We start from the raw sequence: 12,528 nt of genomic DNA, 5'->3' as shown, positions 1-12,528 counted from the left end.
CTACACTCATGCATTATTATTGTATAATTTCTTTAGGGATAAAGGAGTGCACATGCAGGGGTTCTGGATGGGTTTGTTTCTCTTAAATCCTGATGAAGGATTTGCCTGGATTGATGGCTCTCCTGTGAGTACTTATTTGCTGAAGGTTAATTGCGTTTCTGACTTTTAGAATATATAGATTTTCATGTTTTTATGCTTTTCTTCCAATCTCTTTAAACTTTTGGCAGGTGCAGGGCAGCACTGAACACATCAGCTGAACAGCTGCAGTGCTAAGTGATGGCACTATCTTAGCACTCTAATGGAAGTACGAAGCTCTGTATTGTCATTCCCGGTGCCATGTTATACCCCATCTTCCACAGCACAAGCTCCTAGATCTTTGCTGCACCCCAGACTAGGAAGTGCTGTGTGACAGACAGTACAGAGAAGTCAGTTTGCCATCTCTTACAAAGCCAGATAAACATGACTCTCTCCATCTATCTATTTTTCCTCCATCAGAAACATGCTTTTCTATAAAGTGAAATTTTTTCACCTTCTCTGGGGAGCAAGGGGTAAAGTGAGCTGATTGGCATGACTTCCACAGCCCTCTCAGAACTCTCTGAACTCCTTTCAATCCCATAAATGAGGTGCTTGGAATGATGAGACCCTGAAATTGTGTGATGATGACAAACACAGTCACTTCCACTCAGTTCAAAATGGTAATTGAGATGTATTTCCCACGCAGGTAATTTATGAGAACTGGGATAAAGATGAACCCAACAACCATGAAGAAATCGAACATTGTGTTATGTTTAATAGATCACCCCAAATGCGCTGGAATGACTTGTACTGTGAACACTTACTTAATTGGATTTGTGAAACAAAAAAAGGTATGATTAATTCACCATTTAATTGGAATGATAAGCACAAGTTCAAAAGCAAATTGTATGGATTTCAACCAATTGAAAGGAAGAAATATATTTGGAATTTTTCATTTGAAAGTTAGAGTAATGAATGCAACACAAAAGGAGAGGAATGAACTGTGCTATTTCAATTGTACTCAGATGCATGAAGTTAAAGATATCCCTCTTACTTTATCTCTGGCTTTATCTCTTCCTGCCGCAAGTTGAATAAATTTGCAAGACAAAGATACTTATCTCTTTAGCAAGGATTTCTCTGCTTTTATCTCCTCCCTGTATTTCTATCTGCTCTGGGTTTACCCAGGAGACCTAAAGATGGAAGGGACTAAGAGTTCCCTGTACAAAAGATAAAAAAAGCTTTGGTTCCCGTTGTGAAACTAACAATGGGAGCCAAACAGAGGGAGATGTTGCTATAGGAACAAGCAACTCTGAAAAGCTGATCAAAACCAGAAGGTAGCGTAGCCTTGAGGGACTCCTAGAACCACCTTAAAAGCTCCCTGAAATTAAAAGAAAGCTGGCTTCACACAGGGAATGAGTAGGAGGCATGATAGTGTGGGTAAGGGAGAAGGAGCTGCACAAAGAGAACTGGGTATACCTCATATACTTCTGCCAACAAACAGCTATCCTTAAACAGTGAAAAATTGCTTATTGAGTAATTGAAAAATTACTTATGCAAACAGGAAGAATTACTGTTCCCTTGTGGGTAGATTAGTCTTGCAAATACACCACCAAACGCCTGACTTCTGTGCACCAGCCTGGAGCACCACATTCTGTGCAGCCCTTTCTGGCATGCTGAGCATGCTGCTTCGTACAGATGTGGCTTTCTGCTCTTGATGGGATTACTCAGAGGGAGTTCAGAAAGTGTGACAGAGAGACTCTGACCAGTTTATCCTGACCCTAGGTGATCTTTCAGAAGTTAAAAATAAACAAATAAATACATAAATTAGACCTCGTTATTGTGAGTATAGATTAGATGATAATCCCCATGAGAGGGGAGAAACTCAGCTGCTAATTCTCTCATTTTTCAGCACTTAATCCCATTGTTTGACCTGGTGTGCCTTGAGATCCAGGCATAACGTTGTTCACTAAATGTCTTACCATACTGCTCCTGAAAGAAGGAGTTGCGCTGAGCATATTTTTCATAAATTGTTCACTGTTGGTCACTTCCACAGCATTGCAAATGGCAGCAGGCAAAAGTCAGCACAACTGGAGCTGGGTCCAACAGGGGCAGTCACCAGTCACTCATGTTGGTGGGTGCTGCCTACACAACTGTTGTCTGCACCATCAGCAACAGCTCACCTTTAGCAATGCTGTTCACCTGGAAACCTCATGCTTTCCAGTATTTTCCACCTGCATTCAACTTCTCAAGGAGTTAAAAACAAAGAACAACAACAAAAAAATAATTTATGACCATTCTATTAAAGTCTCTTAGTTGGTATGACATTCACGAAGACATATAAATTTTTTGTTGAGATGAGAACAAGGGTACATATTCAACTAAGATTTTTTTTTTTCCTTTTTGAAAAGCAAGGACAGTTAGAGTTAATTAGGATTAAAAAATAAAATCCAAACTAGGTGAACAATATAAATTCACTACGAATATATTTTAATAATCCTAGTACTATTCTTCACTATCTCCTTAAGAAGAAAATATTTAGAAATTTCCAACCGATTTTTTTATTATTATTATTTTTTTGCTTCTCTCTCATGTAAACTGTTCTTTTTCTTTCTTTAATAATGTGTTCCTCTATATCAAAGCTCAAAAGAAAAGAGGAAGGCTAATAACTGAATGAGTAGAAAGCTAATAGAATTACTGGTGTTTGTGAAGAAAAACAAAAAAACAGGCATCCTAGCAGAGATACCTTTGAGGAGCTATAGCTAGCCCTCGGTATAGCATCAGCTACATTGCTGCCTCCTGGTCTGTACTGTAATCAGGAAGTGGAGTTTGGTATCTATCTACTGGCTCTCCATACATTGCCTGGCTCTGTCCAGGACTCTCTTAAAAACAAACTTGCCAAGCAAAAGGGAAGCCATCAGGATAGTAGGAATGTATCTAGATACTGGAAATGATGTGTGGTGTTAAGAAAATTATGCTTTCAGAACTTTTGAGTAGTTTACTATTCAATAGGTAAGCCTGAGAGTTGAATAGATGGATTATGGTGTCTGGTACTTGTTCTGTGATTGTAAAAAAATATCAATAGCATGCTAGGCTTAAAATATGAAATACATTTTCAAATGGACGTAAGTTTCATCTACAAAGGGTTTGCTGCATATCCTGACATTTAATATAGTGCTTTTGGAGATACCTATGTACGCATTAAACATATGTATTTTTCACTAGCTAAATGTTTCTAAATTATCATTTAATTTGATATGGTGGTATATGCCCTAAAATCTTGAAAAGTTTATTAGATAACTCATATTTCTATTTTCTTTCTCTGTTAATAAAATAATCATTTATTATTATTATTATTATTATTATTATTATTATTAGACTATTTCTCATTATGACGTTTTATTTTACAGGTACACCGCTAAAACCTGAACCAAACTACAAGCTTGGTAGGATTTTTTCCTCTTTCAAAGGAAGGCTTATGGTATAGCTTTTAGACTTTTTACAGACCAGATGAGAATGTAATGTATATGCTTCTTTATCTTCCAGAATATCAAGCCACTGATGATGGATGGATTATACATGAGGATAAACAGTATTATTTCAGCAAAGAACATGTCCCTATGGAACAAGCACGGAGAATTTGCCAGAAGAACTTTGCTGATCTTATTGTCATTGAGAATGAAAGCAAAAGACAATTTATATGGAAATATGTAAGCACTGAGTCTATTAATTATTTCATATATCATCTATTAATTATTTATTTATATTTATGTCCTAATTATTAGTTCAGCATAATGAATGTGGGCACTTCTGAACCCATGATGAATTTCACTCTGTTTTACAAGTAAACAGTTTGATAAGATTGCATAGGTCATGGATTTGTCCCTTGGATTTTTTTTTCCTCTCAGCATCCAATACAAAACAGTAATTTGCACCCCACAGGCTCAGGCAATTCATAGGCAGTGTGACTATACTGCAGCCTGCCTGTAGGGACAAGGTCAGCTGCCACCAATGCTGACTTTTGACCGAAGAGCAGCTTAAAAAATAAAGAGAATGGTCTAGTTGTTTAGGCTAAAATTCTGAGCTACTGTCCTACATTACTTATTTACATAATGGTATATTTTTTCAGGACCTGTCAAGAACTAACTTTTAGTAAGTAGAGAAAAAATACATGTGAATATTAAAGGAGTAGCAAAGGGTAGCTCAGGGCCAGGTTGCTTATCTCTTCTAAGACATGTAGCCTACAGCGCAGTAACTATTATTTTCTTGTCCATTGGGTTCCTTCCTCCAGGATCTGTTTCTCTGTAGCCTTCTTGCAGTTCAGGTCTGAACCTACAACATTATTGCCTGAGGCTCAAATCATGTAAAAAACAAGCAAGCAAACAAAGAAACAAGGAAAGCACAACTGTGGAACTGTTTAGTGATTAAATCACTTTTGTTTTAGATTAACACAAAAAAGAGTGGAATATTTCGCGCAGTGGAATCATTTTTCATTGGCTTAGTTGTCAGCTTTGATCGTAAGTTCAGGTGAGTAAAAGAAGAACACTAAAGCTAGTAATGGACAACAATGATGGCAATTTCATGTCACTCTGCGGAGGTATTTGTGTGAGCTTTCATCTTACAAGTTAATAATTCTTATGCATTTGTCCTCTAGATAGATTTCAGAAGTTTGAGATCAGAAGTATTAAGCTTTCCTACATTTAAGCAAAGAATTTTATTTATTTATTTAGTTTTTAAATCTGGGTGAACAAAACCAATAGTATTTCATGGGTAAGATTCATTTCATTTGATGTCTTACACTGAGAGATCTGAATTAAAGACCCAAGCAACCCTTCATAGGTAGTGAGGATAAGCAGCTAAGTTTAGGATGCTGTTCAGCTGGTTCACTTTAGACATCAACCTTAAAATGAGATTAACTCTGATTTAGATCTCTAATGGCTATGTAGAAAGCTCCAGAGGTTTAGACATAAGCATTTAACCATATGAATTCCACTTATTCATAAATAAATCCCAAATTATGTGAGCCTGAAGCATGAGCAAAATCTCACCCAAAAGCTTTCTGAAATTACTGGCAGAGAACCTGTTTTAGCCTTCTACAAATAGATTTCTTTCTGGAGGACACCTTTCTGGGATGAAAGAGAAATTCAAGCTCTGGTGTTACAGTCTCATCCAGACTGTAAGAAGCTGTTGAGTATGACATTGTTTATCTAGCCTTTGACAAAACGGGACACTGATGGGACTTGAATGTGATAATACTAAATAGGTGAGAGGCAGTAGCATTTGCTGTGGAACAGTCCTTTCAGTTTTAGAGCCTTTGTCCTCTAGTCACTATTGATACCTTGTTTAGCCCATTTGCTAAAGAGACCTCATATCTGTAAATGGCTGCTGGAGATATCTGTCCTGCAACCACTCTGCCCTTTTTTCTTTCAGCTGGCTGGATAAGACCCCAGTGAACTACGTTGCCTGGGCTCCAAATGAACCCAATTTTGCAAATAATGATGAAAATTGTGTGATAATGTCAAAAGATTTTGGTGAGTAAAATAGCAACATGAAACACTTGGTTGAACATCTTGAGGAGATAATGGTATCAAAAGCTAATATGTTTGCCACTTATTTAAATCTGAGGCTCCCCACGTAGCTGAACAGCAGGGACAGTTTTTCATAACAATTACATTGAGGTTAAAAGCACGCCTTCACAATTAGAAGACAAACACACTGTAGAGGAAGGATTGTATTTGGGCTAATGGCAACTGTTTCACCTGCTTCTGGAAGGTTTCATTTGTGCTTTATGAATATTGTCTGAGTTATCCTCTGTAATGGTGGTACAAGAATTTCTGAGAGTGTTTCTCTGTATTTTGTTTATTTACAGGCTTTTGGAAGGATATAAACTGTGCTTTGAAAAATGCCTTCATTTGTGAAAGGTACAATTCAGCTTACTCAGGACTTGCTCCTACTGTACTTCCACCTTTGGGAGGATGTCCTGAAACTTGGCTTTTGTTTCATAATAAGGTGAAGTAACAAATCTCAGTAGCTCTTAGCAGATTTGCTGTAAGTAGAGAAAATAATTATCCCTTTTATCTCACTATATAAATGCTCTTATTTTATATACCATTCTTTTAAGTGGTATTCTAAAAGTGAATTTTCATGTTTTTAAGTCTGTATGTAAATCTCAAAAAAGTGAACTTGAATGTTTTGTTATAATTTGGACCAGATGATCTTGAAGGTCTATGAAACGCATCTGTTCCTGGAATGGATTGTGGGAGTTGCTCATTTCTATTCTATGAAATATTTAGGTGTCTATGTTTTTACCTTCATAGAATTATTAAGGTTGGAAAACATCTCCAAGATCATCTGGTCCAACCATCCCCTTACCACCAATGTCACCTACTAAACTGTGTCCCTAACCGTCACGTCCAACCTTTCCTTGAACACCCCCAGGAATGGTGACTCCACCACCTCCCTGGGCAACTCATAAACTTTCACAGTTTCTATATTTTTTTCCTGTTTATTTTAGATGTACTGTACAGAATTACTGTTCCATTATCCCAATGTATAATTGTAACCCCCTTTATCTGGGTTGAAAATATGAACAAGCTGAATATATGAACAGACTTGTCATACATAATCAGTTACCACAGCATTTCATCTTAAGTTGAGTAACACAAGCAGCAATAAATGTTAAATTAAAAGTAATATACAAGCAAACACTGTTTTTCAATAAGTCAGGCATAAGTACACCTGGACACATAGACACTAGAAAAACAAAACAGACAATAAAACAAAACTAAAAATCACTCCCACAATGCAATCAATAGGAAAAGGATTTTTTTTTCCTTTCAAAGGAGGAAAAGAAAAATGTAGAAGCAGCATACGTCAGTTAAAAATATGTCCCTCAGAACATACACAACTATGGAAACAATTTTTACACCAGTATTAATAAAAAAACCACTATGTGATACTAATATACTGTACAAAACAGCAGTTCTCAATGCTGCTTCATTCATGTTGAATGCTGACTTAAGCACAGGGTTTAGTAATGTCTGTGGCTCGATCTGAGAACTCGATCTTAGAGTTATCTGTCCCAAGTAACAGTCTTAATCCAGAAACAGTTTGTCCTTCAAAAACTTTACTTTTCAGCAATGTGACCCAAAATCTCTGCCTTGATTATCTGCTAAATGTTTCAGTAGCTTTGGGAGGTTGTGAGCTCTGCATGTACAATGCTGTGATTAGCTCTGTCAACTTCTTGCTGGCTGAATGGATTGGTATTTCAGCAGCTCCACAAATTGCTGCTCTTTGCATGCAGGGACTGGAACTGAATTAATCAAATCAAATTTAATTCGCTTTGACACCTGAAATTTTGCCTAATCCTTTATTCTCCCTACAGTGTTATAAAATATTTGGATCCAGAGAAGAAGAGAGACTGACTTGGCACTCTGCAAGAAGCGCTTGTATAGAATTAGGGGGAAATTTGGCCTCTATTCATAATGATCAAGTGCAAGGTATGAAATCCCAACCTTTTGGTGCTAGGTGTGATGCCAATAAATGTCACTAAAAACATCATAATTATTAGCTAAGATTGTAACAGTGGCTGCGGTGACCAAATATAGTCCTTCTAGAGGTTAACAACTTAGATATATGAGCACTCTGAAGTGACATATCTCAACTACTTATTTTGCACTGGATCACAACATTTAGGTCCTGTATATACTGATGACGGTGCACAGAACCTCGTAGCAATGCTGGTCCTGGGGAAATAATTGTAAAATAAATCACATAGTGATGATAAAGATGAATGCTCATGTGATTCCATTGCAAGATAACCCCTGCCCCCTCCCCCCATCTTTCTTATCTTCGATGTTTTCTCAAGCTCAGGGGTATCTACAGCAAACCATGCAATAGTCATGAGTAGTTCATCAGGATAAGGATACAGAGAATGATATTTCAAAAAGCTCTGCCTTGGCTGCTGTAATCACTTCAACCAGCAACCTGTATGTCACATTTGCAAGTGGCATAGTGACATGATGGAGGTCATGGTTAGAATTTGAAATGTTCTTGAAAAATCTGGGATTTTTATTTTTTTTTTAGGGGGAAAAAAAGGTGTAATTGAATAGGGTTAAGTGCAAACTTCTACACCAACACAGCAATAATAATTTCCATCAAAAATAGATGTGAGTAACCAGAAAAAGATCTGGAGCTGAGCTGCAAGCTGAACACAAGCCATTATTGTTAGGGTATAGAGGCAGAAGGGGGCAACAGTAGGAGAAACCTACTATTGACATCGATTTAAAATCTTAGTGTCTTCTTTGTTTCCTCCTCACCTGTCCCTCTCCTGAAACCCTCTGACCTTCCCCAGCACCTTTCCTTTCCTATAAAACTCATTCTTTGCGGCCACTAAATGAGTTTTTGGCCCATCTAATGATGTAGTCAAAACAGAGTCCACATATAAATAGCTTCTGTGAAGGAAGACCCAGAATTGCTTGATCCAGAGAGCAGACTGGAGTGAGCTATTATGGCACTTCTCATCTCTTGGCAAAACAATAGGGCAGAAAGAGCAGAATGATCTGTTCACTATGGTTTTGGAAGATAGGATAAACAGCAATGGCTTGAAATGCCCCCAGAAATTGAGTTTTGACAGTAAACAAACATCCATCAGAAATGACGTATGAACAATTTATGCTACCTTTAGGAAGGTTGATTAATCCTTTGAAGTCCCTTCCAACCTTAATTTCTATAATATTTCCAAGAACACTGTGAGTAGCATTTTTACCTTAAAAACTATCCCTTTCGTATTTTTAATAGAATGAAGATGCTTCTGTTAAATTACCCATTTTAAAATATATTTTGTTTTAGCCTTCCTCACCTTCAATCTAAAGGATGTCTCCAGTGAAACTTGGATTGGATTAAATGATATTAATAATGAGGGTAGTTATCTGTGGACAGATGGAAGCTCTTTTGACTATTCACATTGGGCAAGACAATTCCCTTTTAGGGATGAATACATTGAAGTTAACAGGAGGTATACTACAATACAGGTAAACAGAAACGAAAAAATCAGTAAGTGCATAACTTAGATAATATCCTCTAACTTAGTGTAACTGACCTGAATTCTGAATTCTCTCTCAGCTAGGACCTCTATACTTTAATGTCTTTAAGTGGAAAAAAACTGAATAATATTTCAGAGATCAAGTCTTTAAAGATGTACCCAGTGATTAATTGGCCTGTTAAGAACATGAACTTATTTTCATTCCTTTGCAGAAGTTTAGAACTGCAGAAAAAGGATACTGTACTATAATTACTGTTAGAATTATTTAGAATTATTAGATTTAGGAGATTTAAATGAAAACATTCTATTAATATAAAATATATTAACTTAATATGAAATACATTATATTAATATATCAATATCTATAATATGTTAACTGAAAATACAAATTCTACTAAATGCGCTGGGTTTCTTATTTCATTTTATTACTTCTTCTTGACAGCATGAATCCAAATTAAGCTCAACAAGTTAAGTATGGATTACCATAAACTATATAGCAAAAATAGCTTTGGTGCACTTCAAGAAATTTTAATAATGTGACAAAAGTTCTTAGAGCAATCTGCCAGGGAAAATACATTGGCTTAAGATGTAAACCATGATACATTTCTTTTCCAATAAATGATAGAGTAAAACAAAAGCCAAAAAAAAAAAAATCAGAGAAGAAAGCTATTAACTTTGCCTCCTCAGAACTTCCTCTGTTAATTTGCCAGACATTTTGTACTTTATCTGCTATAACTTCCTTTTTCAATTTTTCCCTAGACTGACTGTATTGCCATGACAAGAAGATCTGTAAATGAAGCAAGGCGCTGGGAAAACACTGACTGTCAGCATAAAAAAAGTTATGTTTGCCAGATGGACAGCAGTAAGTTTTATTTTTCACCTTCTTTTTTGGAAGACTTACTGAACAATGTGAGCATACAAGTCCTCAGTTACAACTGCCTGTCTGTGTCTGTAGCAATTGGGGTGAAGGAAGCAGGGCTCCTTTCCCAACTCAAGAATTCCAGATATGAAACCTTCTCTAGGATAAGGATTACAGAAATGTTTGTGCTTTATGGCCGCTCCCCTACCAACATACCTACCAGCATTCACAGAGTCTGAATACACCTACACGTCAGAGATCTGCATTTAGATCTGGTGCCCAAACATGACAAGTAGACACTCTGGAGGCAGGATTCATCTCATCCTGAAGGCTGAGATTCATCTAACACAGGTTAGAAGACCTATGCCTTCAAAATCCTGTTTCTATCTGCTGACATAAAAAGGAGTTTAGCCATCTGTGAGATAGTCAACAGGCCCAGATATATGTGTCTGAATAAGGTGATTTTGCAAATGTAAATAGAAAGCATGGAGAAAAGTCCATCAGTAACACCCACCATAGGTATCTCAGCTAGCTTTACAATACAGCAAAGGCTGCCCCCACCTCCAGACATCAGCCCTTCTCTCTCACCAAAAACCATCCCTCACACATATTCCCTTGGGAGGAGATTGTGTGCGTGCGTGCGTGCGTGCGTGCGTGTTAAGGTCAGTTAAACTGGTTATTGCATCACTCCCTTCCCTAGCAATGCTTTTGTATCACAAGACTAAGGATCAGAAGGGCAAAAGTTCCAGTTGTCTTCACATATCCTCAGGGTGGGAGACACATCCGGAACATAGCTACACTGCAGAGCCTGCAGGAAGAGAAATGGGAACTGCTGGGTAGCAAGTCATGTTCTGCAACTGAAAATACAGGAAGAAGGCACATCTGGGCCACATGCTTCAGGCTCTGTCCCATGCAAGTGCAGGAAGCTACACAAAGGCATCACTAGCAAAAACACTTTCCAGGGCATTCTCAACACAACATGAACATGTATGTCCTTTTTCTCTACCCATCATCAGTTCTAGGTCTTTGTCTTCTACTTCCACATTTAAGGCAGAATTATAATTTCTTTTTACATTTTATTCTTCATTGAAAAGAAGAAGTAGAGTCTTCTTAGACTTAGAATGAAATTTGTTCCTGTTGATTTGATCACAAAATTAATCCTATTGTGAAACTCAAATGGAATGGAGATTCTGCACCATGTTTTTACCTGCACTGCAGGAAGGGAACCTAGAGATAGGAGGAGAATTCCTGTGTGATGAGTATTCACATAATTTTATCTGGTGAGAGTGTATGTCTACAAATATGCACAACACTTCCTCTGCTTCTCCCTAATTTCTGAATGCACTATATACATTATAGTTACAAACAATTCTCAGTTATCTTTAAAGTGTCTCCTGCATTTTAAATACAAAATATTTTACTTCATGTTTATGCTGCCACACAATATTAAACCATTACTTAAAAGTTTTCTCCTCTTCCTCTCAAATCTATATCTCTTTCCTGCAGAGCCGGAACTCTTTCATTCCACAACTGCTCCGGATTTTGATTTCGTCCATTATAGTAACAGCAGCTATTTGATCATTCCTTCTAAAATGAATTGGGAAGAAGCAAGAAAAGCGTGCAAAGAGAAATCTTCAGATCTTGCCAGCATTTTAGATTATTACAGTAATATATTCCTGCTGCTGCAGGCAGTGCCATATGGAGGGCCCTTATGGATTGGGCTCAAAAGCAATGTGGTAAGTTTAATAAACTGAAGGGTGGTGTGGTTAAATGCTATGGCTGGATTACTACCAGAAGGGAGATTTGTAGCATGAATAGGGACCTAGGATTGGGGGTCCATTTAACTTTATCCATCTTAAAATCATGAAACACCATCCCAGGCAATGGAGAAGGATGGGAACCTCGGACAGCACTGGTAACTTTGCTAACTCTGGGAATCTTAGACACTTATGTGAAACTACCTGGTTAACTTTTAGATGACCAGCCTGTGATCCAGGCTCACCACAACATTTGAGTGAGCACTAGCCTTGTCAGCTCTGTGACTGAGTGCCAAAATGAGTCTCAGCTTCTCCGATGAATATATAATTGTCCAATGTACTTACATTATGTACTATCATGTTTTTATTGCATCTTTGAGCTAAGTAAATTACATTGATATTAAAAATTAGTTCTTCCATCAGTAATGATTTTCTTTACTAGTGTTTTTTTTTTTTAACTAATTTTGTTTCCGCGCTGATATATAACATAGCAAAATATCTTTGAAACACAGCATCCCTATGGAGGCCTTGCAATAAATGCTTGACATAGATCCTCCCACTTGCAGAACTCCACAGGAGATGTCTATCCAAAACAAATAGTGTTTAAGTACACTTAATATCAAAGTTGGCTGACATAACAGTTGTAGAAATGTGGTTTATAAAGCAGTCAAAATTCCATTGTGATCAAGTTTAGATCACCAGACATCATCTCACCAGAATTCTATAAATGAGCTGGCCCTGCTGGTGCAGAGTGAGGCTCTGAGCTTCTTCCCGTTCCTTGGGCAGTGATCTTTCTCTGATTATGCCGAGCTCAGTAGGAGCTTGTGTACTTGTCCTTTTGACACTTAAGGCTTCTG

The 12,528-nt window shown here is 37.3% G+C and overlaps 1 protein-coding gene across 2 annotated transcripts in view; it reads left to right on the top strand.

Annotated features, from left to right (window-relative positions):
* Window positions 1–12,528, top strand: part of LOC106030347 (macrophage mannose receptor 1-like) — a 35,678-nt gene that overhangs the window by 14,578 nt on the left and 8,572 nt on the right. For both annotated transcript variants that reach the window (XM_066991658.1, XM_066991656.1), the window contains 11 exons: window positions 37–124; window positions 722–866; window positions 3,423–3,458; window positions 3,559–3,722; window positions 4,457–4,539; window positions 5,443–5,543; window positions 5,882–6,021; window positions 7,397–7,511; window positions 8,863–9,044; window positions 9,815–9,917; window positions 11,421–11,650. In XM_066991658.1, coding sequence (XP_066847759.1) covers window positions 37–124; window positions 722–866; window positions 3,423–3,458; window positions 3,559–3,722; window positions 4,457–4,539; window positions 5,443–5,543; window positions 5,882–6,021; window positions 7,397–7,511; window positions 8,863–9,044; window positions 9,815–9,917; window positions 11,421–11,650 — 1,387 coding nt within the window. The remainder of the gene's footprint in view (window positions 1–36; window positions 125–721; window positions 867–3,422; window positions 3,459–3,558; window positions 3,723–4,456; window positions 4,540–5,442; window positions 5,544–5,881; window positions 6,022–7,396; window positions 7,512–8,862; window positions 9,045–9,814; window positions 9,918–11,420; window positions 11,651–12,528) is intronic.

Source organism: Anser cygnoides, chromosome 2 (assembly GCF_040182565.1).
Source record: "Anser cygnoides isolate HZ-2024a breed goose chromosome 2, Taihu_goose_T2T_genome, whole genome shotgun sequence".
NCBI classification, from domain to species: Eukaryota; Metazoa; Chordata; class Aves; order Anseriformes; family Anatidae; genus Anser; species Anser cygnoides.
The sequence above is the reverse complement of the archived record's forward strand: the minus strand, read 5'-3'. Positions and strand labels throughout refer to the sequence as shown.